This window comes from Coenobita brevimanus, chromosome 87 (genome assembly GCF_032717465.1).
Source record: "Coenobita brevimanus isolate Jiangsu-jjx chromosome 87, ASM3271746v2, whole genome shotgun sequence".
NCBI classification, from domain to species: domain Eukaryota; kingdom Metazoa; phylum Arthropoda; class Malacostraca; order Decapoda; family Coenobitidae; genus Coenobita; species Coenobita brevimanus.
The window spans coordinates 2455329-2480328 of NC_137040.1; the positions used below are offsets into that span (position 1 = coordinate 2455329).

The 25000-nt window shown below is 42.6% G+C and overlaps 1 protein-coding gene across 1 annotated transcript in view; it reads right to left on the reverse strand.

Annotated features, from left to right (window-relative positions):
• LOC145410929 (PDF receptor-like) overlaps positions 1 to 25000 on the reverse strand; it is a 190768-nt gene that overhangs the window by 39662 nt on the left and 126106 nt on the right. Inside the window, exon 6 of the mRNA XM_080280971.1 lies at positions 7948 to 8116. Within this exon, the coding sequence (XP_080137097.1) occupies positions 7948 to 8116 (169 nt within the window). The remainder of the gene's footprint in view (positions 1 to 7947; positions 8117 to 25000) is intronic.

Genomic DNA, 25000 nt, shown 5'->3' on the forward strand with positions numbered 1-25000 from the left:
CCTTTCTTTTCCATTCCTCCGTCCTCCCCTTTCTTTCCTTCTTCTTTACTCTCTCTCTCTCTCTCTCCCTCCCTTCCCCTCCTTCTCTCTCTCTTTCTCTATTTTTCTCCCTCCTCCTCTCCCCCTCCTCCCTAACTTTAAAAGTAGTTGTCGCCTAGGGGAACTGAGAGAGCGAGAGAGAGAGAGAGAGAGAGAGAGAGAGAGAGAGGGGGGGGGGCAAGAAATAGAGTACCTCCATCTTCTTTACGCATCACGTTACATCAGAGATCAAGGGGAGACTTCAATCAAATATTTTTTTCCTTTTGTGTGTGTGTGTGTGTGTGTGTGTGTGTGTGTGTGTGTGTGTGTGTGTGTGAACCCGATTTCGAGCCCCTAAAAACACCAGATCCCAAATCCATCCATCATCCCTGCCCTCAAAAAAAAAAAAAAAAAAAAAAATATATATATATATATATATATAACGAAAGAAAAAAAATCCATTTCGGCGTTTTTTTTTTTGTGCCTCCAATAGAGTCAAGAAAAATGATTGATCGGTGTGTGTGTGTGTGTGTGTGTGTGTGTGTGTGTGTGTGTGTGTGTGTGTGTGTGTGTGTGTGTGTGTGTGTGTGAGAGAGAGAGAGAGACGCTTAGATACAACTTTCATATTTTCTCATAATTTTCTTTTTTTGTTCTTTTTTTGGTGATATGGCAGATAGATAGACAGACAGACAGATAGATAGACAGATGGCTATAGATAGATAGACAACAATGGATTAGATCGTCACTGATAGACAGACTGACAGATGGAGAGACTGGGTAAACAAAGACAGACAGATGGTTAAATAGACATAAAGAGGAGAGACTAATACAGGCGGATGGAAGAGAGAACAGATGGATAGATGGATTGATAGGAAGGAAGGAATTAAGCAGGGACAGAGAAAGAAAAAAGGAAGGAAGGAAAACAATAAAGAAAGAAAAAGAAAGACAGGATGGAAGAATGAAAAAAGAACGGAGGGAAGGAAAGAAGAAATGAATGAATGAATGAATGAATGAACGACGAATGGATGGATGAAGTGAAGGATGGTTTGATGAATAAACTGATGGATGGATGGATGGATGGATGGATGGATGGAAGGAGGGAGGGAGGGATGGAAGGATGGTTTGTTGAGTAAGCTGATGGATGGATGGAAGGATATAAACAGAAGACAATTAATATGGGACTGTAAAGAGAGTGAAGGAAGGAAGGAAGGAAGAGAGGAGAAAATGTGATGAAGGAAGACTCGGAGGGAAAAAAGAATAAAAGAAAGGGAAAGGGAGAAGGACAATAAGGTACAAAGGAAGGAAGAAGGAAGGAAGGATGGACGGGAAATGGAGGGAAAAAGAGAGTAAGAAGAGAGGAAGAATGAAAAAGCAGAAAATGCAGAAAAATGAGAGAGAGAGAGAGAGAGAGAGAGAGAGAGAGAGAGAGAGAGAGAGAGAGAGAGAGAGAGAGGAATAAATATAAAGTGAGAAAGAGGAAGTGACCGAACTGGTATCAAGAGGCGAAGTCTCCCAATGCAATACATTCTCCTCTGTCTATCATTCTCCCTCCCCCAACCCCCCCCCCCAGCTGAGAGAAGGAAGGGTAGGAGGAAGGAAGGAGAAAGGACAAGTAGAAGAAAGGAGTGAGGGATTGGAAGGGAAAAGGGGAAGGAGGAATGAAGGAAGAGAAACGCAGGAGGAGAAGGGAAGAATGATAGGAAAGAAGGAAGGAAGGAAGGGTGGAAGGATGGATGAAAGGAAGGAATGAATGAATGAAGGAAGGAAGGAAGGAGGGAAGAAAGGAAAGGAAAGAAATGGAATGGAATGGAATGGAAAGGGAAGGGAAGGGAAGGGAAGGGAAGGAAGTCAGGGGGAGAGGTAGGGAGGAATTAAGAAAGAATGGAATGAATGAATGAATAAATGAAGGAAGGAAGAAAAGAAGGAAGGAAAGGAAGGAACACAAACGAGGAGAAAAAGGAAGGAAATGCAGAAGGAAGAAAATAGGAAAGGGAGTAAAGAGGGAATAAAGTAATGACAGTAATTGCGAGGAAGAGGAGGGCAAGGAACAGGGGGGGGGAGGGAGGAAGAGAGAGAGAGAGAGAGAGAGAGAGAGTGACTTTCATTCTCTCTCTCTCTCTCTCTCTCTCATCCATTATCATATTGAGATAATTTTTTCCCATAATGACCAGAGCTGCGGTGAAGACGCTTTAAAATTAATGTAGAGCCAGCTTTAATCTCTCTCTCTCTCTCTCTCTCTCTCTCTCTCAGTCAGTGAAGCGGAAATATAAGCTACTCTCTCATTCTCTTTTATCTCACATATTTACAGCTCAGGGGATTGGGGGGGGGAGGGAAGGAGAGAGAGAAAACGAGAGTGGAGGGAGGAAACAGAGGAAGGGGAGGGAGGAAAGAGAGGTGAGGGGAGGGAGGAAAGAGAGTAAAGAGAGGAGAAAGATAGATCAGAAGAAGAGTGATGAACGGCGGACAGAAGATGGAAGTGGATGATGAGGGAGAGGAAGATGAATGGTGATGGGATGGGGAGGGGAGGGGAGGGGAGGGGAAGGATGGGGGAGGGAAGGTTGTGTGTGGGTGAAAATTGATGGGAAAGCTGATAAACAGAGAGAGAGAGAGAGAGAATACCTGTACTCCACGTGCAATACAAACAAGCATTCACGTTGAGAATTAAAAAAAGAAAAAACAGAAAAGAGACAGAGAGGGGGAAGAGGAGAGGAGAGAAAGAAAGAGAGTGACATCAAAGGCCGAGGGAATGTGTACTCTCTCTCTCTCTCTCTCTCTCTCTTCTTCTTCTTCTTGTTTTTCTGGTCTGATCACTTTCTTGTAGGGTATGTGTGGTCTGTGGACGTATATTACACACACACACACACACACACACACACACACACACACACACACACACAAAACCCTCACCACAACAACCCACACACATATCAAACTTCTCCACACACACACACACACACACACACACACACACACACACACAAAACTCCTACACATATCAAACTTCCCAAAACACACACACACACACACACACACACACACACACACACACACACACACACACACAGCAATCCAAAACCAAAAAACCGTGAGAGGGAGATTGAGGATGGATAAAAAACGAAGAAAAAAAGCAGCCGCCATCAATTTGTAATATATCCCCTTCAGTCGGCTCGTCAGATGAAAAAAAATATATATATGAAGAAGTTGTTGATAAGATTCTTTTTTATACCTATAGATTTTTTACTACTACTACCACCACTACAACAACAACAACAACAACTACTACTACTAACACAACTACCACTACCACCACCACTTACTACTTTTACTATCACCACCACGACTATTACTACTATTATTATTACTACTACTACTACTACTATTACTATTACCACCACCACCACTACTACTACTACTACTATTACTACCTCTCCTGTCCTCTCTTATCACTCGTCTGTCTCCTATTTCTCTTCCTTCCTATTTCTTCTTCCTGTCCTATTCAATTTCCTTTCTTTTCCTGTTTTTCCCCCCTCGCCTCTTACGTTACTTTCCCTCTTTCTTATAAATTTCCTCTCATGTGACTCTTCATCTCTCCTTCGATTCTCTTTTTCCTTTCTCATCTTCCCTCTCTTCTTTCTTATTCTCTGCATTGCTCTTTTTAATAATTTTCTTCCTCTTACAATTTATATTTTGTGTTTTCTTCATCGTGTCTCTTCTTCCTATCTTTTCTCTTGCTTCTTTATTTTCTTTACTTGTATTTTTTCTTTTTCTTTTTATTCCCTTGCTTCGTTTCCCTCTTCCTTCTTATTTTCCTTACTTCCATCTTCATCAAGTCCTTATTTTCTTTATCATCTCTTTATTTCCTCTTTTCTACATCTTCATTTTCTTTTCTTTATCTTCTCTTTATTTGCTCTCTCTTCTTTATCTTCTTTCTATTTCCTCTCTTTTCTTTATCTTCTTTCTATTTCCTCTCTTTTCTTTATTTCCTCTCTTTTCTTTTTCTCCTCTTTATCTTCTTTCTATTTCCTCTCTTTTCTTTATTTCCTCTCTTTTCTTTATCTCCTCTTTATCTTCTCTCTTTCCTGCAGCACCAGACAACGCTAATTAATTACTAATAACCACAGTGCATCAGTAATTCCCTCAAAGCACTCCCTTCATTACCAGACCAGGGCGTTAACTCATTTATCATGCTGCCGCGCACTTCACCTCGCTAATAAACAACTTATTATCAGGACTGCCGGCTGTACCCCATCAGAACGATCCCCAAGGTTGAATGAAAAATAAATAAAAAAACTGTAGGCACAAAATATAAAAATATAATGAAGTAGTTAGCGAAATGAATAAATAAAAAAATGAGAAAATGATGCCGTTAGAGATATAAATGAATGAATAAATATATGATGACAAAAATGAAGGAATATACTGTATATATAATTAAACAAGTGAATACAATACTTCCATGCAACACAAAGTCCCCTACCAGATGATAACTACACACATGTAATTGACCTTGACGGTAAATGGCTGGTTGTTATGCGCCACACACTGTCACTGTATGGGTGAAAATTGTGTGCAGTTACAGCATATCAATATCTGTCCAATCACGTTAAAGTTACAGAGCGGATAAGAGATTACTGACGCACTGATATACTGACGTACTGACGGAACTGCGCAAACCTTAGTCCCCAACTGGTTTCACCGGTAGGGCACTAATAAATGGATATTATTTTATCTATCTACCTCTTAACTTATTTAGACTCAAGTCGATCTGTTTTATCAACATAAGCTGAGTCGACTCCGTACCTTCTTTATCCCTGCATAGTTGTTGACTTTATACACGGGTTTTATTCGCCTCTGTGTAGAGTACAACTCTCATGTGTGGAGAGGCTCCCCACATACAGCTCTTCTCAATACGGTGGAGTCAAAGGCTTTTCGTCTCATTAGCTCTCCTCGTCCCCTTCAACCTCTGTCTCTTCGTCGCACTGCTGCATCTTTATCTCTTTTCTATCGCTACTTCAATGCTCGCTGCTCCTCTGAACTGTCTGCATGCATCCCTCCACCATTACGATGGGAGCGTAGCACCCGTCTAGCAACAAAATCTCATCCCGTTTCTGTCCAACTCTCTAACGCAAGAGTTGACCGTTACTCCCAGTCCATCATTTATGCAACACGTCAACTCTGGAACTGTCTTCCTCTGTCTCTAATTCCTGCTGCCTACGACCTCCAGTCTTTCAAACGCAGATTGTCCAGCCATCTCAAAATGAACGGATCTTGACTTTGGTTCTCTGTTATCTTAATTTCTTTTTCTTGGAAGGAACAATCTTGCAGGCTTCTGGCCTTTGGTTCCTTCTTCCTTGCATATAAAAAACACAGAACTCTGGTTTTGATCTGTAGGAAAGACCAGGAGGTGCTGGGTCGTCCACCGTCTTTTGTCTTAACTTCACAAATTATTCTTAGTTACGAGACGAAAAATTACAGCGTGTTATAACTTTTTCCTGCATGAGTGTCTTGTTCTCCCTATTTAAAAAAAAAATCTTATTTGTCTTTCTTATTGCCTCTATTTTTCTCATTATTACATCCTTTATTTCCTTGTTTTTTCCCTCTCTTCTTTCTTCAATATTAATCTCCATCTTTCCCCTCGTCTTTCTCGTTATCATCTCTCTTCCCAACTTCCCTCGTCTTAAAACTGCCATCTCTTAATCTTGAATGCTGAGTTATGGCAAAGAAGTAGGACTAGAATATGGTGTTAGTCACGAAGAAGTGCTGTGGGAAGGATGCTGAGCTCTTGTAATGCCCATCTCTGCCACTGAGCTACGTGAAATAAGTTGAAATGGGACGAAAATCTGGGCCAAGTTAAGGTGAGCGAAGTATCGATGTGAGAATATGGAATTAATGATACGAACGTAATGAAAAGAAAAAAGCGACATTAAAAGACAGTTGCTCCTTCCCAAAACTGTGCTTACGAGGGATAATTTATTCATGTTAATGCAAATTCTCAATATTTTTCGTCCCTTCCAAGAATTATTACAAGGTAGGATTTATTTTCAGAATTTAAGCGAACTCTTTTTTTTTTTTTTTTTCAACTTAAAAACGAAATACAGACAATATTCTCTCTCTCTCTCTCTCTCTCTCTCTCTCTCTCTCTCTTCCATAAATTTTTCGTTATTTCCCGAAGCATATTTATTTTTTCCCCTTAATTGTCTCGCTTATTAATATTCCGTCTCAATTACCAATGCCCTCTCGCGGGAAATGGAAATAATTTGTTTTTCATTTGTTTTTATACACCCACTTCCTCATTAGTGGCCTGTTTTTTCTTACTGTTTTTTTCTTTGTGTTTTTCATACCGTTTTCCATTTCTCCTTTGTATCTGATGAGGGGAGGGAAGGGGAGGGAAGGGGAGGGGAGGGGGAGGGAGGGAAAGGGAGGGAAAGAGAAAGAAAAGAGGTAACAGAAGGAAGAGGAGAGGAGAGCAGAGGTGGAGGAAATGGGGGAGAAGAAGAGAGGCGAGGAGAAGGGAGAGAAGAGGAGAGCTGAAGAGGAGGAAAAGGGATAGAAGAGGAGGGGGAGGTGGAGTAAAGGAAGGGGAGGAGTGGAGAGGAGGAGGAAAAGGGAGAGAAGAAAGGAGAGGAGAGGGGAGGAAGAAAAGGGAGAGAAGGGAGGAGAGGAATGGAGGGAAAAGGGGCATCCAATGCACAGAAATCCCTTTAGGTGTGGTTCGTGTCTGCCTTATTAGAGAAAGACATTTATTTTTCTGCTCTCCCAATTCTCAATCAACATCTAAGTCTAAAGGTTAATTCTCTACGTTATCGTGCTATACGTGAAAAGAGAAGGGACTGGTGAGGGACGCCTGCGTGTGGTGGCGCTGATATAGCTGGGTGGCGCCACTGCCTGGTTATACAAACGTCCCTCAGTAAGTTCTCTCTCTCTCTCTCTCTCTCTCTCTCTCTCTCTCTCTCACACACACACACACACACACACACACACACACACACACACACACACACACACACACACACAAAACTATAAAACAATGATATAACGAAGGCAAGGAAAAAACACACACATCCAATCAGATAAACACACATGAGATATTCCTTTAAATCAAATGGAGAAATTCAACCATACAGGGTGATGCAAAAGCCTTAGAAATGGAGAGGGTAGAGAGAGAGGGCTGAAATAACGAGAGGAATTTTGATTTTGTGTATATATGTGACCAGTGACTCTAAAAAGTAATAGTAATAGTAGTAGTAGTAGTAGTAGTAGTAGTAGTAGTGGTGGTGGTGTGTGTGTGTGTGTGTGTGTGTGTGTGTGTGTGTGTGTGTGTGTGTGTGTGTGTGTGTGTGTGTGTGTGTGTGTGTGTGTGTGTGTGTGTGTGTGTGTGTGTGTGTGTGTGTGTGTGTGTGGAGCAAACATCCCCGTGGAAAAAGATGTGGACAAAACGACTCACACAACTTCCTCCTCTCCACCTTCTCCCATCAGAGGTGTAAACAGACTGACAGACACAGACAGAGGGAAAGATAGACAGACAGACAGAGATAGACAGGCACAGATACAGAGAGACAGGCAAACAGACAGACAGACAAGCAGACACACACGTACATAGGACTGGCAGACAGACAGACACAGACACACGGATATACAGACACAGAGATACAGACAGACAGACAGATAGATAGATAGACAGACAGACAGACGCACAGACACACGGACAAAAAGGTAATCAGAAACAGACACACAGACAGAAGGACAGACAGACACAAATACACAGATAGATTGAGACAGAGATATAGGGTACACACACACACACACACACACACACACACACACACACACACACACACACACACACACACACACACACACACACACACACACACACACACACACACACACACACACACACACACACACACACACACACACACTTCTCACCGTGTTATCGATGCCCTGCCTGGAGGTGTTGGGAGGGTTCGGATCGTGCACCACTATGTGTCCACGGATCACCGCCTGGTCTATGTACAGCACTAGGCGGATCAGCACCTGGATCACCATGGCAACGAACAGGTTACGGTGGATCCTGGTGCGGTTGTTCTTGAGACTCCTGGGAAAAAAATAAGAAAGAAATGGGGTTATAACTGAGGTCAGAATAGGATGCTTCGATAGAGAGAGAAATATACACTGATAGATAGACTGAGTGATAGATAGATGGATAGATAGATACATGGATGGACAGACAGATAGATGGATAGATACATACTCGTAGATAGATAGACAGATACTCGCAGATAGACAGATAGAGGTTGATGTTGTTGTTGTTGCTCCAGTATCATATTTTCCTCTCTTCGGGGGAAAGGGAAGGAGTTGAAAAAGGTTTGTATATCTGGCCCACACACACACACACACACACACAGAAAGAGAGAGAGAGAGAGAGAGAGAGAGAGAGAGACGGTTTTACTCTACAAAGGGGGGTTAAGGGGCTGGAAAGGGTAGGCTACTAACGAGACCCACTTAAAGGGGGATTTGCTTCGTTAGTGGCGGGATTAGGGGGTGAAGGGGGAAGGGGCAGATAGGGGAAGGGGGATGTGAGATAGGGAGAGGAGGGGAGAGGGAAGAGATGGGAAGTAAGGGAAGAGATGGTAAGAGATAGGGTGGGGGAAGAGATAGAGGAGGGGGGAGGGGGAAGAGATAGGAAGAGATGGGATGGGGGTAGAGATAAATGGGGAGGGGGAAGATACAGGGAGGGAAGAGGAGGGAGATACTGAGAAAAAGGGAGGGAAGGGGAGGGGGAAGAGACAGGAAGAGAAGAGGAAGGGGATACTGAGAAAAGGGAGGAAAGGGAATGATGGGGAGATACTGACAGAAGGGAGGGTAAGGGGAAAGGGGAGGGAGATAGAGCGAGAAGAGAGGGGAGGGGAGGAAGGTAATGAGAAAAGGGAAGGGAGAAGAGAAGAGCAGGCAAGGGAGGGAAGGAGAGGAGGCAAGAGAGGGAAGGATAGAAGGGAGGGAAGGGAGATATCTTGAGTGACGAAGTAAACAAAAAGATGCGAGAGAAGAAGAAGGGAAGACCAGGGAGAAGAGGAAGGAAGGAAGAAGAGAAGGAAGGAAGGAGAAGTGCGTGGGAGAGAAAGGAAAGGGGGTGATGGAGGGGGAGAGATGGAGGAAGGTAAGAGGATATGTACATGTGTCAAGTCTGAGGGGATTAGGAGGGCTTGAGAGAGGGAGAGGGAGAGGGAGAGGGAGAGGGGAGGACAGCATAGAAGGGAGTGTCAGGAAGGAGGAAAATGAGAAAGAAATAAGAGAGAGAGAGAGAGAGAGAGAGAGACAGAGAGAGAGAGAGAGAGAGAGAATAAGAAATTGTCAAGAATTCTACGGGAAGCGCACGTCATATTTCAGTACTAACATCAATGGCCAAAGGATTGACTATGAAAAAAATAAAATACATAAATAAATACAAAACGTTAAAGGAAACGAGTATAAAAATTGGTATACAACAACTAGAAAGCACTCAAAGAGCGCATACCTCCGTCAATGCCATTGAAAGATCCGGATCCGTCCAAAAAATAATTCAATTCTTTTTTAGCCCGTAGCCAACCCATCCACAAAATTCCGCCGAAATTCATTGAGAACTTCTGGAGATATCGTGTGGACAAACAAACAATCAAGCAAACAGGTGAATACATAACCTTCTTCACCTTCGTTAGCGGCAACAAGAATAATAATAATAATAATAATAATAATAATAATAATAATAATAATAATAGCAATGAAAAGAACACCTATATATACGAGTAACAATGACAAAACCGACACAGAAAAGAGATGTCACTGAATAACAAGAAAAAAACAAAATAAGAACACAAAACGGCGACAAAGACAACAATACCCAGCCTCATCGACAGCAACAACAACAACAATTAAAACAAGAAAAACAACAATAAACAACAAACAACAAAATCTAGAGCGAAAAAAACAATCAAAACAAAGAAAAGTATGGACCAGAAAAACAACGAAAAGAAGAAAAAGGACAAAAAGCATCACAAACAACACTAAAAGCAACAAAAACAATCCCCCAAAAACAATCCACAAACAAAAACAAATAAAGGCCACTGAACCAGATATAAAAGACAAAAGCATACCAGAAAAACAATAACCAAAACAACAACAACAACAACATCCATCATCCGCATACCAGTTTGCCCCCCCCCTCTCTCTCTCTCTCTCTCTCTCTCTCTCACTATCCATCCTCTATGTACCACAGCCTTTATTTCCCCGTCCTCCCTCCCTCTCTCCCTCTCTCTCTCTCTCTCTCAAGCACCATTAAGTCTCTTGCTGTTTGCCATCCTTTGTAGTCCTTTGTATTTCCTGGGATTGGATGGAACAGGCTAACAGGGAGTGAGAAAAGATGTGAGAAGCCTTTATCCTGCAGTGGTCACACTGAAGATGATGATGATGATGATGATGATGAGAGAGATAGATATATAGACAGATAGATAGATAGATAGATAGATAGATAGAGAGAGAGAGAGAGAGAGAGAGAGAAATAATCAGACATAATTAGTGTCCTAATTACCGCTATGGCACAGTAATTGCATAGGTATCCCCTTAATTACTGCTACTTCCTTCATCTCTCTCTCTCTCTCTTCATTATTCACCCACCTTCCTCATTCACCCTACCTCCTCCTTTATTCATCTGCCCTCTCTCTCTCTCTCTCTCTCTCTCTCATTCACCCACCCTTGCTTTATTCACACTCTTTATTATTCATGTCTCACTGATTCATTTTCAGTAGCCTTTCTGTCTGTTTATTCATTCACTATTCATGTCAACTTGCTGTGTGAGCTGCGTAAGATGCACATACACGCATAAACGCACACACACACAAATACGTACACATACACGTTCAGAGACAGACAATCCAATATACACATAAGGGCTACCACACACACACACACACACACACACACACACACACACACACAACTTGCAACAATCTGCAACAGACGAACAGAACTTAAGGCGACCTCGTACGACCTAGACTTACCTCAATCAACTTGCAACGACCTGGAATGACCTGGAATAACCTGGTACGCCTTGGAATGACCTGGAACGACTCGGAATAACCTGGTACGACTTGGAATAACCTGGTACGACTTGGAATAACCTGGAATGGCTTGGAATGACCTGGAACGACCCGGAATAACCTGGTACGACTTGGAATGACCTGGAACGACTTGGAACGACCCAACAATGATCCTTTTGTCTTGTTTGTATGCGAAGACATTTTATATTTTCTGTCCACTGTTCTTCCCCACTGATTTTATCTTTATTCATTTATTTATCTTAATTAAAACCCATTTCTTAAGTTCTTTTATTCTGCTTTATTTTTCTTTTCATCCATTTGTATTATTTTCTTATTTTTCTTTTTCGTTTTTTATTTGTCTTTTCTTTTCTATCGTTGTTATTATTTTTCTCTATATTTTTTGTACCCTCTTTCCTGCATTATTTTGTCTTTTAATCTATTCCATTTTTCTTCGTCTATTCCTCCCCCCTCCTCTCGCTCTTTCTCTCTCTCTCTCTCTCTCTCTCTCTCTCTCTCTCTCAAAAACACTACCATTTCCTCCACATCACCATTCACAATCTTCCCCCCCCCCTCTCTCTCTCTCTCTCTCTGTCTCTCATTCCCGGAAGCTAGTGAGTAATACATCAGCGCCCCAGAGAGTAATGTGGACCTTATTGTTTATTAATACAAGGGCCACTTTCCTTTGCTCAACTATTCTGCCTCTTCTCGCTTCTCTCTTTCTCCTTCCACGATTTTTCTCTCCCCTCTCTCTCTCTCTCATCCTTCCTTACCTCATTTAATTACCACGCTCTCCTTACCTCACTTCCCTTCCCTCTCTCATCTCCTTCCTCTCTCATCTCCTTTCCTACTCTCTCTCTCTCTCTCTCTCTCCCCTCTCGTCGTTCACTCCCCTGCAGGGGAAATTTTATCGTCCAGTAAATTTCACCCACGAACATAAATAAATAAAAATAAAATATGTAAATGATGATAAATAAATAAAACAAAACAAATAAATACATAAATGATGACAAATAAATAAAATAAAATAAAATATACATAAATATAAATAAAAATAAAAATAAAATAAAAACGTAAATGAAGATAAATAAATAAATAAAACAAAATAAATACACAAACAAGAACATAATAATAAAAATAATAAATGGAAGACAAAGAAATTCACAGATAAATTAAATAAATGGATAAATACAAAGAAAATACACACAAACAAATAAAGATAATAAAGACATAAACGAATGAAGATAAATAATAAATAAATAAATAGATAAATAAAGGTAAACACGGTAAACTTAACCCCTTCAGCACGAGAATGAGAGGCTGATTTTCTTCTTCCTGTCTCAAAACAATTTTCTTAAACTCAGTAAAGGGGCCCCGTGTGGCTGGGGGGGGGGGAGTGCTTGATCTGACATCTTACAAGGTTTTTCTTATTGTTTTTGTTTTCTTACTTTTCTTGAACGGTCTTTCTTGAAGTGTTGTTAAAGGGTTTTTGTTGGTTTATTAAAGGGTTTTCTAAAATTTTTCTTACAGACCTTTCCTTAATGTCTTCTTAAAGGATTTTTCTTGAAGTTTTCTTAAAGGGTTTTTCTTGAAATTTTCTTAAAGGGTTTTTGTTGGTTTCTTAAAGGGTTTTCTAAAATTTTTCTTACGGACCTTTCCTTAATGTTTTCTTAAAGGATTTTTCTTGAAGTTTTCTTAAAGGGTTTTTCTTGAAATTTTCTTTAAGGGTTTTTGTTGAAGTTTTCTTTAAGGGTTTTTGTTGAAGTTTTCTTAAAGGGTTTTTCTTAGTTTTCTTATCTTTTTCTTAGTTTTCTTAAGGGTCTTTTCTTATAGTTTCCTTAAAGGCTTTTTCTTGATTTCGTAGAGAGTTTTTCTTGAAGTGGCTAAAAATTCTTGGAGCTGGAGAAGACGGAGAAAAAATATCAACGGACCGAGAGAGAGAGAGAGAGAGAGAGAGAGAGAGAGAGAGATAAAAAGAAAAGAAGGAGAAAGATTTTTTTATTTAAGGAAAATGTAAAATTAGCATTCTCTCTCTCTCTCTCAACACAGGACAGCTCCCAATTACTATTAATGGCTTCCCTCACTTACACACTCACCAATTTACCCTCCCTTCCTCCCTCTCCCCTCTCTCTCTCTCTCTTCCTCTCTCTCAGCCACAACTAATGTGTTTCCTCCCTTACATAGTCTCTCTCTCTCTCTCTCTCTCTCTCTCTCAGCCACAACTGTGTTTCCTCCCTTACATAGTCTCTCTCTCTCTCTCTCTCTCTCTCTCTCTCTCTCACTATTAATGTCTTCCCACCCCTACATCGATTCCAGTTTGCCCTCCTTAATGGATAGTGGAGGGGACAGGGAGGGAGGAGGAAAGGAAGAAGGGGAAGGAAGGAGGGAGGTAGGGAAGAAAAGAGGAGAGAAGGAAGAAGGGGAAGGAGGGAGGCAGGGAAGAAAAGAAGAGGAGGAAGGCAAGGAAGAAAAGAGGAGGAAAGGAAGAAGGGGAAGGAAGGAGGGAGGTAGGGAAGAAAAGAGGAGAGAAGGAAGAAAGGGAAGGAGGGAGGCAGGGAAGAAAAGAGGAGGGAAGGAAGAAGGGGAAGGAAGGAGGGAGGCAGGGAAGAAGAGGAGGGAAAAAGGAAGAGAGGGGAAAGGAGTAGGAGGAATAATTAGACAGACAGACAGATAAATAGATAAATCACAGCCTTCATTATCCTCCAGTATTTATCCACAGCCAGACGCCTTAATCCTGGAAGGGGTAGCCACGAACAAACCGCCTCCATTTCACCTCGTCATCCACCATTACACTGCCCTCCCTCACTCATATACAGGGTGACCCAAAATGAATGCAACACAACTCCTATACAGGGTGACCCAAAATGAATGCAACCCATAAAAGTGTATCATATATACAACTGCAGGATTCGTGCTGCCGATCGCCGAAGTTGCAATTTGTTATAAAAAATAATTTCAAGAGACAGTTTTTAGTTTTTAATCTGTTTTAGTGGAAAGGAAATTAAATGGTAAAAATGACAAATTGGAGCTGAATATTCTGTTCCAACATGAAAAATACACAACTTATCTATACATAAATCTATGTTCTTCATTATAAATTTTCGCGATGGTGGTTAGGTAGAGCTTGCTGAACCTGAAAGTAGAAATAATGCTGTACATTGCAATATGATACAGAATGAAAAACAAAAAATGAAAATAGCAAGAGTTGTGTTTATTTTTTGAATAAAATTAAACAACTATTGCATGGTGTTAGGCAAAATAATTGGAAATTTAAAATTGGTTCGTCGCGCGGGTATGGAATCTTCAAAAAAAAAAAAAAATGGCTACACTTTCTTTGAGGCCAAGGCTAACCCTGCAACTGATAAAGAGATTTGTTTTATTTTTGCATTCATGTTAAGCTGAGCTGACAACAAAACAGTCCTGAAAGTTTGGGTTCTGCAGTTCAAGTGGTGTATTTTTTTATGACCTTCCAAAATGTGTTGCAAATGACCACCTGGACGTCGCAGGCACTCCTGTGTGCGAAATTGTCAATTACGCGGAAACACTCCTCTCCTGGGATAGCTCTGATGGCCGTGATTGCTGTTTTCAGGTCCGTGATTGTCTAGGATGGTTTTCATAAAATGATCCTTCAGATAACCCCACAAACAGAAATCTGGGGGATTCAGGTCGGAGGAGTGTGGGGCCCACCCAGGGTCACACCTCCTACTGATCAGTCCATCCCTGGATCGTTGCCGCAGCCACATCAACGTTTGGTGTGACGCGTGTGGGTGGCCCGGCCTGCTGGAACCATTGCACCCGCCCCCAACAGTAATGCCCCTACGTCTTCCTAGTGTTATGACTTGCATTCATTTTGGGTCACCCTGTACCATTCCACGCCATCCCTTCATCTCCCCCACCTACAATCTCCTTGTCAGTCTCTCATTCTCCATCCTCTCCACTGTCGCAAACATCTCAGGGTACATATAAAATGTTCCCACACGCCCGCATCAACACCACAATGATCCTTAACTTCCTCATCTGTCTGTGTGACTGCACTTATCTCCACACTCCCTTCAAGTTCTTACACAATATTAAACTTGTGTAATATCGTGGAATATTTATATGTTTGATGTTATATAGACGACATGGATAGATAGACACAATATATATATATATATATATATATATATATATATATATATATATATATATATATATATATATATATATATATATATATATATACTGCATACACACACACACACACACACGAGTATAAGAGAGAGAGAGAGAGAGAGAGAGAGAGAGAGAATGTACTTACCGCCTTCTACTTTGCTCCTTTACATAAAAATATACTGGCATAATTTTTTGGAATATTCATATGATTCCTTTTATACACATAAATATGAAAGGACGTGTGCTGGCGTGTGTAAGTATATACCGGTACGTACATACAGTATGTATGTATGTATTTGTGTAAAAGTGCGCTTACGTGTCATCTCCTGTGTATTTATTTATTTATTGAGAGAGAGAGAGAGAGAGAGAGAGAGAGGGGCGGGGGCACGTGTCAGCTCTTGTAAACATAGAGAGAGAGAGAGAGAGATGGGGGGGCGAGGGCACGTGTCAGCTCTTGTAAACATAGAGAAAGAGAGAGAGAGAGAGAGGGGGGGGGCACGTGTCAGCTCTTGTATACATGAATAGAGTTTCTGTGTGTGTGTGTGTGTGTGTGTGTGTGTAAGGACACCCACACGTGTCAGCTCCCGTACACATGAATAGATACATTATGTTGACCCGAATTTCCCCCGAGTACCTGAATTACCATACCTTTGTGGCCCTTCCCTGAAACACACAAGACCCCCCTCCACCTCGCTCCCATACCCCGTTTTCTTTGACTTCATGAATTCCCTTATTTTGGGGATCTTGAATTAAACATATTTCATTGGTACTTTCTGTCATGTAATTTCGTTTTTATTAGTACTTTTTTGTTATATATATATATATATATATATATATATTTTTTTGTCCTGCATTTCATTTTCCACTCAAAATTCATGGATTCATATATTCTTTGACCCAAAATGATTCTCTTTCTCCTTTTAGGGGTTTTGTATTTTTTTCTGTTTTGCAAATTTCCTTCTGTACCGGACTTCAATATATTCCGTTCTCGCACACAAAAAAGGGTTGAAATATTTTTGAAACCCACAAGTGAAAAAGAATTTGCCTTTTTCTTTTTTTTGATGGGTTGGGGTCGTATTTCTGACTTTCATTTTTTTTTTTTCTGACTCCCATATTACGCATGTGATACCCTTACTCTGTCTTCTTCCTGAAATTACGTGGATTTAACGTTTTCTCTTATTTAATCCTAGAAAATAATCTTACCTTCTTCGTTTTTGGATTTCGTGGTATAACAATAAAACTACTGTTGCTTCTCCTTGGTACGAATATTCTTTCAAAAACCATGATATTACCACAACACTGGCGATAAAAAAAAAGAAAAAAAAAAGAAAATGGCGACACTTGCTGGAGAGGGGGATAAAAATAACCCGAAGAGCTAAATATATAAAGGAAAATAAAGGGGGTTGGGATGATGATGATGATGATGATGATGATGATGATGATGATGATGATGATGATGATGATGATTGATGATGATAAAAAGAAATTTCAGTACTTTAACACTTTATATCATCATTCCTATTATTTATTTTTTTTTTCAAGAAGTCTGCCTCATTCCAATACTCAGCGGGAAAAAAAAAAAAAAAAAAAAAAAAAAACACTTCTTGGGCCGAAAATTTTCCCCCTGTAAAACGTTCATTGGTAATGTTGTTAATTTCCGCTGATCCAATAATGACTCTCTCTCTCTCTCTCTCTCTCTTTTTCCGTCCCTATTTTTCCTCCCATCTCCGGCATCTTCCCTTTCCATTCTCCCCTCCCTCATCCCTACATTTATACCCTCTTACCTCTTCCTCCTATCTTTCCTCCTCTCACCTCAAAACTCTCCTCCTTCCCCTCCGTTATAACCCCGTTCCTCCTTCCCTTCTCCCCTGCCTTCTCCACCCCGACCCATACCCTGTTAGGCTGTGCAATAATTCCCTCTCTACCACTTGTAACACTTCCTAATTCATCACTTCTTCCTTCCCCTCCTTCTCCTCTCTCTCCTTTTCCTTTCTTCCTTTCCTTCCCCTTTCCTCTTCCTCCTTCCCTTCCCCCTCTCCTCTCCTGCCCCCCTTTTTCCTCCCCAATAAACCCTCTCTCCTCCACTTCTCAACTCTTCCCCAACATCATCTCCCCTCCTCTTTTCCTTATCCTCCTCCCCCTCCTTCCCCTTCCTTCTTCCTCCCTTCTCCCCCTCCTCCTGCTTTCTCCGCCCCTCCCCATAACCAGTTAGGCTATGCACTAATTCCTCCCCCACTGGCTGCAACTCTCACTCCTATCACCCCTCCCCTTAATCTCCCCTCCTCCTCCTTCTCTACCCTTCCCTCCTCCTTCCTTCTCCCCTTCTTACCCCTCTCCCCTCTCCTCCCCTTCCCCAATTCTCCCCTCTCCTCCACTGACCCATTCTCCTCCCCCCCCACTCTTTCTCTTCTGCCCTCATCCCTTCCACTCTCCCCTTTCCTCGTTTTTTCTCCCCTCCTCTTTTCCCCTCCCTCCATCTTCTCTCCATCCCTCCCTCCTTTCCCCTCTCCTCTCTCTCTCTCCCCTGAACCCGATAGCCTTTAAAATTCTTCCCTTACCGCTAGTTGCAACATTCATAAACTCTCTCTCTCTCAGTCCTTACCTCTTTCCCCTTCCCTCTCCCTCCTTCTCCCCCACCTCTACCCCTCCCCCTCTCTTTCCTTCTCCCCTCCGCCACCGAAGCTGTTAGCCTGTCAAGTAATTCTCTTCGTGCTGGTTGCAACATTCCCCAAACTCCCCTCCTCCTTCTCTCCTTCCTATTTTCCTTCCCCTTTCTTACTGTTTCCCTCACCCGTTCCCTTTCCCGCTCTTCTCCTCCCCCTTCCCCGTTCTTACTCATTCTCTCACCCTTCTCCCCTCTTCCTCCCCCTTCCTTTCCCCTTCTCCCTCCTCCTTTCACCTTCTTCCTCCTCTCCCCCTTCCTCCTCCGCCTTCCCTTTTTCTTCTTATTGCCTACCGCTTCTCTTCTTTGCTCTTCCCTCCTTATATTCTCCTCTTTCATTTTTTCCTCCTCCTCCTCCTTCCTATCCTCCCACTCTCCCTCCCTTCTTTCATCTCTTCTCACCCCCTTCTTTTCTTCTCTCTCTCCTATCCCTCTCTCACTCTCCTGCTTTCTCTCTCTCTCTTTCCTTTCTCTCCCTTCTTCTCCTCTGTCCTCTCCCCCCTCCCTCTCTCTCTCTCTCTCTCCCCTCTCTTTCCCATCCCCCACCCCGCTCCACCAACCTTTATTATCACATTTTATTGCATTCCTGATCATTCCAGACGATTTTATTCAACTGTGGGGAGACGCCGTGTACTGGAGGGGTTGATGGGGGGCTGTAGCTAAACCCCTCCTGTTCGAAAAGGCTCAGCTGAATAAAATCGTCCGGTGATGGAGAGAATAAATGAAAAAATAAAGATGACGCCTGATTATGAGTTTTTTTTTTTTTATTCTTTTTTCCTTCCTTCCTTTCCCTACTTCATTCTTTTTTCTTTTCTTTCTTTCTTCTCTTCTTTTGTTGTTTCTCTCCTATCTTCCTTCCTTCCTTTCCTTCCTTCTTTCTCTCTCTCCTTCTTTCCTTCCTTTCCGTCTTTCTTTCTCTCCTTTCCTTCCTTCCGTCCTTCTTTCTCTCCCTCCTTCCTTCTTTCCTTTCCGTCTTTCTTTCTCTCCCTCCTTCCTTCCCTTCTCACCTTTCTCTTTCCTTCCTTCCTTCCTTCATTCATTCATTCTTCCTTTCCTCCTTTTCTTCCCTCCTACCTTCCTTCATTCATTCATTCATTCTTTCTTTCCTCCTTTTCTTCCTTCCTTCATTGATTCATTCTCTCTTTCCTCCTTTTCTTCCTTCTTTCCTTCATTCATTCTTTCCTTTCTTCCTTTCCTCTTTCTTCCTTTCATTTACTCTCACTTGACCCAGAATTGCCATCTCTCCATCCTAAACGCCTGATCTGAAACAAAATGACTAACACTAGGGTACCATGCTAGTCACGAAGAAGTGCCACGGAAAGGACGTAGAGCCGTCGCATCGTCATTTTCCTGCCACTGAGCTACGTGACTTATGAAAAGGGGACGAAAAAATCTGAACCAAGTTAAAGTGAGCGAACTACTGTGAGATGTCTTTCATCCACTCGTACTGAAGAGGCAGGGGTTCAGTAGCCTCTTCACTCCGACGACGCGTTTTCTGCTTCGATCTTGTTACCTCCAGACGCTTTGAGAGAGAGAGAGAGAGAGAGAGAGAGTGGGTTGAGAGGCAATAAGAGGCAAGAAAAACAGATGAGAGGTGAAGTGATGGCGGTGAGAGGTGTGGGGAGAGGGGAGGGCATGGGATGGGATGGGATGGGATGGGATGGGAAGGAAGGGGAGGGGAGGGGAGGGGAGGGGAGGGGAGGGGAGAGAAAAGAAAGGGGAAAAACGAAGGGATGTCGGGGAGTGAGAGGAGAAAGAAGGAAGGAAAGGAGAGAGAGAGAGAGAGAGAGAGAGAGAGAGAGAGAGAGAGAGAGAGAGGAGGGGTAGGTCCATGTATGAGTCCTCAAGGTGAGTGGTGTGGAGAGGTGAGGAGAGGGGAGAGTGTGGAGAGAGAGGAGAGGAGAGGGGGGGGAGAGGGAGAAGCAGGAGGAGGAGGAGGAGGAGGGAGGGGAAGGGTGAGGGAAGGGAAGGAAGGACGAGGAAAGGAGGGAGAGAGAAGAGAGAGAAAAGGGAGGGAAAAGAAGAAACGATGGAAGAGAGAAAAATGGTAGTGGGGAGAGGATAAGGGAGGGGGAGAGGGGAAAGGAGGAGGAAGGAAAGGTGCGAAAGGTGGGGAGAAAAATAAGGTTGGGAAAATGAAGTGGGGAAAGAGAGAGCGTGAGAGGGAGGAGGGAGAAAGGGAGTGGGATCGGCATGAGGGAGGAGGAAGTTGGAGGGAGGGAAAGTGACAGATCAGAAGAGAGAAAAATGGAGAGAGAGAGAGAGAGAGAGAGAGAGAGAGAGAGGCAGGCCTGTGAAGGGCCCATAAAAAGTGAGAGCGAGAGAGGGGAGAGTTAAAAAAAAAAAAGTGAGAGGTGAGAGTAGGGGCTTTAAATGGCCCTGCTCCTTCACTGGCTGAGAGGTGAAGGAAGGAAGGTAGGAAGGAAGGAAGGAAGGATGGATGGATGGATGGAAGGAAGAGAACGGATGGAAAGATGGAAGTAAGGATGGAGGGAAGGAAGGAATCAAGGAAACGAATGGAAGGATGGAATGAAATGAAGGAAAGAAGGAAGGAAATTTAAAAAAAAAATGAGTGACTGAAGGAAGGCGAGAGGGGGGTAGGAAGGGAGGGATGAGAAAATGAAGGAATGACAAATGCATGGAAGGATGAATGGATGGATGGAGGGAAGGAACAGAGGATGGGGCGAGAAGAAAATGGAGGAAGGGAGGGAGGAAGGAAGGAAGGAAGGAAAGGAAGGAAGGAAGGAAAGACAAAGTGAGAAAGATCACAGTATTAAAAGAAGAAACTAAGAAAATGGGAGGAGAAGGGAAAGAAAAAACGAGAGCTGAGGAAACCGGAAGAAACAGAAGGAGGAAAAGACAATCCAAGAAGAAGAAAGAAAAAAGAAAAAAACAGTAAGAAAAATATGAAAAAAAGAACAAGGAAAATTGACGAAAAAACAGAAAAAGGAGAAAATAGAAAACGTAATGGGGAAAAAAGGGAAGACTCAAATTATTTCCGGCAGCTAAGCCCTGAGTGGATATACGCATTTAATTGGGTAAACAGACGGGTAAGTAGGTAGGTAGGTAGGTAGGTTGGTAGTTAGGTAGGCTGGCAGGTAGGTACGTAGGTAAATATGTATGAATGTATGCCTGCTATATGTATGTCGGTAGGTAGGTAGGTTGGTAGGTAAGTAGGTAGGTAGGTATGGAGAGAGAAGCCTTAATGGAGAAAAACCTGTTGGGGTGTGGAATGAGAGAGAGAGAGAGAGAGAGAGAGAGAGAGAGTAACCCGCCACGTACTTAACCCAAAACCCTTCCTCAACAAAATAAACATACATAAATAAATAAATAAATAAATAAAAACATAGAGAGTTCCTTATAGTGTCTTAGATGGTAAATTAAGAAGGTACTGAAGAATTATTTAATTTCTTAAGATTTATTCCTAAGACAGAGGTAGGCTTGATGCTGAGACTGGAAACACACACACACACACACACACACACACACACACACACACACACACACACACAAGACGTTCAGGACAATAGGATGAAAGCTGACACACAGGCCTAAATTTAAGCCTCTCTCTCTCTCTCTCTCTCTCTCTCTCTCTCTCTCTCTCCTCTTTCATAAATACTTCAATATTTATCTACTTATTTCTTCCTTCTCACTTTATCTCCTCCCCCCTCCCCTTTCCTCTCTCTCTCTCTCTCCTTATTACCATACTATTAAAACTTTTACTACCCTTTCTCAACTTTCCTTCTGTATTTTCTTTTTATTGTTCCTTCTTCCTTAAGTTCCTTCCCTCTAATTTGCTCCTTCATTCTCCCTTTTATTTCCTTCACCATCCTTCCTTCCTTTTATTTTTTCCTCACCCTCCCTACTGGCTTTATTTTCTTCACCTTCCTTCCTTCCTTCTCCTTCTATCTTTCCATTTTCTTTAATTTCCTTCTCATTCCTTCCTTCTATCTCTCTTCTATCCAATTTTTGCCTTTCTCTCTTTCTTCTTCCCTTCCTTCTTATTATGTTTCCTTCCTTTCCTTCCTTTCTTATCTCTCATATTCCTTCCTCTCCTCCTCCTTACCTTTTCCTCTTCCTTTCCTTCACACTCCCTTTTTCCTCTCCTCCTTACACTTCCTTCCTTTTCTCTCCCTCTTTCCTTCATAGTTTTTTCTCCTTTTCCTCTTCCTTTCCTTCCAACCATCCATCGTTCCTTCTATCCATCCATCCTTCCTTTCGTCTTATCGCTTTTCTTCTCACTCTTCCACTTTCCCTCTCTTCACACCTCTTCCTTCCTTTCCTTCCTCTCTCTGCATCTCCTTCACTTTCCCTCCTCCCTTCCTTTCCTTTCTCTACTACTCCTTCACTTTCCTTCCTTCCTTCCCTCCTTCCTCTCTCTACACCTCCTTCATTTTTCTTCCTTCTTTCCTTCCTCTCCCCACACTTCCTTCACTTTCCCTCCTCCCTTTCTTCCCTTTCTCTACTCCTCCGTCACTTTCCTTCCTCTCTCCACACCTCCTTCACTTTCCTTCCCCCCCCCTCTCTCTCCCACTTCACAGTCTCTTAATAAAACACGTAGTTGTCCTCCTCACACTACTATTCTTCCACACACCCCCTACACGTGAAATTATACACACTCACACACCCATACACACACAAACACACTCATCTCTCTCTCTCTCTCTCTCTCTCTCTCACACACACACACACACACACACACACACACACACACACACACACAAACTGCTACCTATACTACCAGGCACACAAATAGATTTCCCGTCTCTCTCTCTCTCTCTCTCTCTCTCTCTCACACACACACACACACACACACACACACACACACACACCAAATCCAAACACCGTGGACATAAGGCACCACAAGACAAACAGCATAACAGGCCCGTTTGTCTCGCGGGGGGGGGGGGGTGAGGGACTGGGGGCTGATTCAGAGAGGAGGGGGGAAGGGAGAGGAGGGGAGAGAGGTCGGTGAGGGGAGGGAAAGAGGGAGGGAGGGGAAGGGAGAATATGGGATGGAAGCTGGTAAGTTGGTAAGATGGAGGGAAGGAGGTATGTGAGAAGGGAGGGAGGGAGGGAGAATAAGGAAGGAGAGAAGAAATGAGCGAGGAAGGAAGATGGGAAGAAGTCAGGAAGGAAGAGGGAAGTGAGAAGAAGCGAGGGAGAGAAAGAGAGGGAATCGTAAACACACACACACACACACACACACACACACACACACACACAGGTAGAGAGAGAGAGAGAGAGAGAGAGAGAGAGAGAGAGAGAGAGAGAGGCAAGCCAAGACCGATGATGTTTCGTGTCAGGTGATAAGGAAGAACGACCCAAGAAAAAAAACAAGAAAAAAACAAGAAAAAAAAACTCAATGGCTTTATACACTCTTGCACAATAATTTTGGAAGGTAAATCGACAATAATAATAAAAAAAAAAAACAATATATTTATTATAGGAGATGGCTTTAACCTTAAAAGCAAGAGTGTTTTTCTATCTTATGTCTCTGTTACCGATAGAAAGAAAGAATGATAGAATGAAGGAAGGAAAAAAGGAAAGAAGGAATGAATGAAAGGAAGGGAGGAAGGAGGGAAGGAAGCAAGGAATGATGAAAGATGGAAAGATAGAAACAAAGAAAAAGGAAGGAAGGAAGGGAGAGAGAGATGGAAAGAATAACCGAAGATGGAGGGAAGGAAGGAGGGAGGGAAGGAAGGAGGGAGGGAAGGAAGGAAAAGGCCTGAACCACGGAACGAGAAACGGAAAAAGCAAGAACCAAGGAAGGATGGAAGGAAGGAAGATGGAAGGAACACAAAGAAGAAAGGAAGAAAATGGCAAGAAGGAATGAGGGAAGAAAGGAAGGAGGGAAGGAAGGAAGGAAGGAGGGAAGGAAGGAAGAAAGGAAGGAGGGAAGGAAGGAAGGAATGAGGGAAGGAGGGAAGGAAGGAAGGAAGCAAGACAGTCGTAAAACAAATCTCACAAGAACAAGATGTAGACCAGTTTTTCTCAATCTTTTTTTCTCCATTTTTTTCCTTTTTTTTTGTTTTTGTTTTTGTTTAGCCACCACCAGGCACCAATTAGGCAGGCCTCATGGTCTCTGGTGTGGTATAGTGGTTGAAATGCGCCACTCATTGGGTAAGAGCCAGGTGCTGTTTGAGGAAGGTTCAAATCACTAAGGGGGAGGCTGAAGGTTGTTAAGTAAAGTCACCAAGAGGGTAGGCTGGTCATCTACCCTCACGCTCCTTTAATCTATCTATCTATCTACCTCGCTATCTATCTTTGTATCTACCTACCTACCTATCCGGCTATCTATTTATCTATCCATCTATTTATCTATCTATAGCCAGACGTCTTAATCCGTCAAGGGTGGCCACATACAAAATCTCCTCCATGTCGCCTTAACCTCCGCCATTTGACTGCCTTCCCTCCAGTTCACACACCCCTCTCTCATACATCTCTCCCCTCCATCTCATCCTTGGTCTCTTCCTTTCTCTCTCCCTCTCCACATCACTCACACACACTTTTAGTCAGTCTCTCATTCTCCATCTACATCACGTAAGGAGGTGGTTAATTTGGAACAGATATTTCTCAGTGTATCCTTCCCTCTACCTACGACCTCCACCTTTTAACACCCAGTCTGACTTGGCCCTTCGAAATCTTATGGTTTTGACTCTGGCTGTTTTTTTGGTTGCCTTTCTATTGGGGACAACTTTTGCAACTTCAATAAATAAATAATAAATAAGAATAAAAATAAAATCAATGCCAATGACTTTTACTGAAGAGACTAAGCTGTTATATAATGGAACGACTCCCATAACTCCTGACGATAAGATAAGGGGAGATAATGGGTGTATGGGGCAGGATAGGGCTATGAGGGAGCAGGGTGTATGTGGGAGGAGGGTGTATGGTGTAAGAGTGTGTGGTGTGTGTGTGTGGTGTAGGAGGGTGAGTGGTGTATGTGAGGTGGTGTATGATGGAGGATGGTGTATGTGGTGTATGTGACTGGGTGTATGAGGAAGAGTGGTGTATGTGCTGTATGTGAGGTGGTGCATGATGGAGGATGGTGTATGTGACTGGGTGTATTGGGAGGAGTGGTGTATGTGGT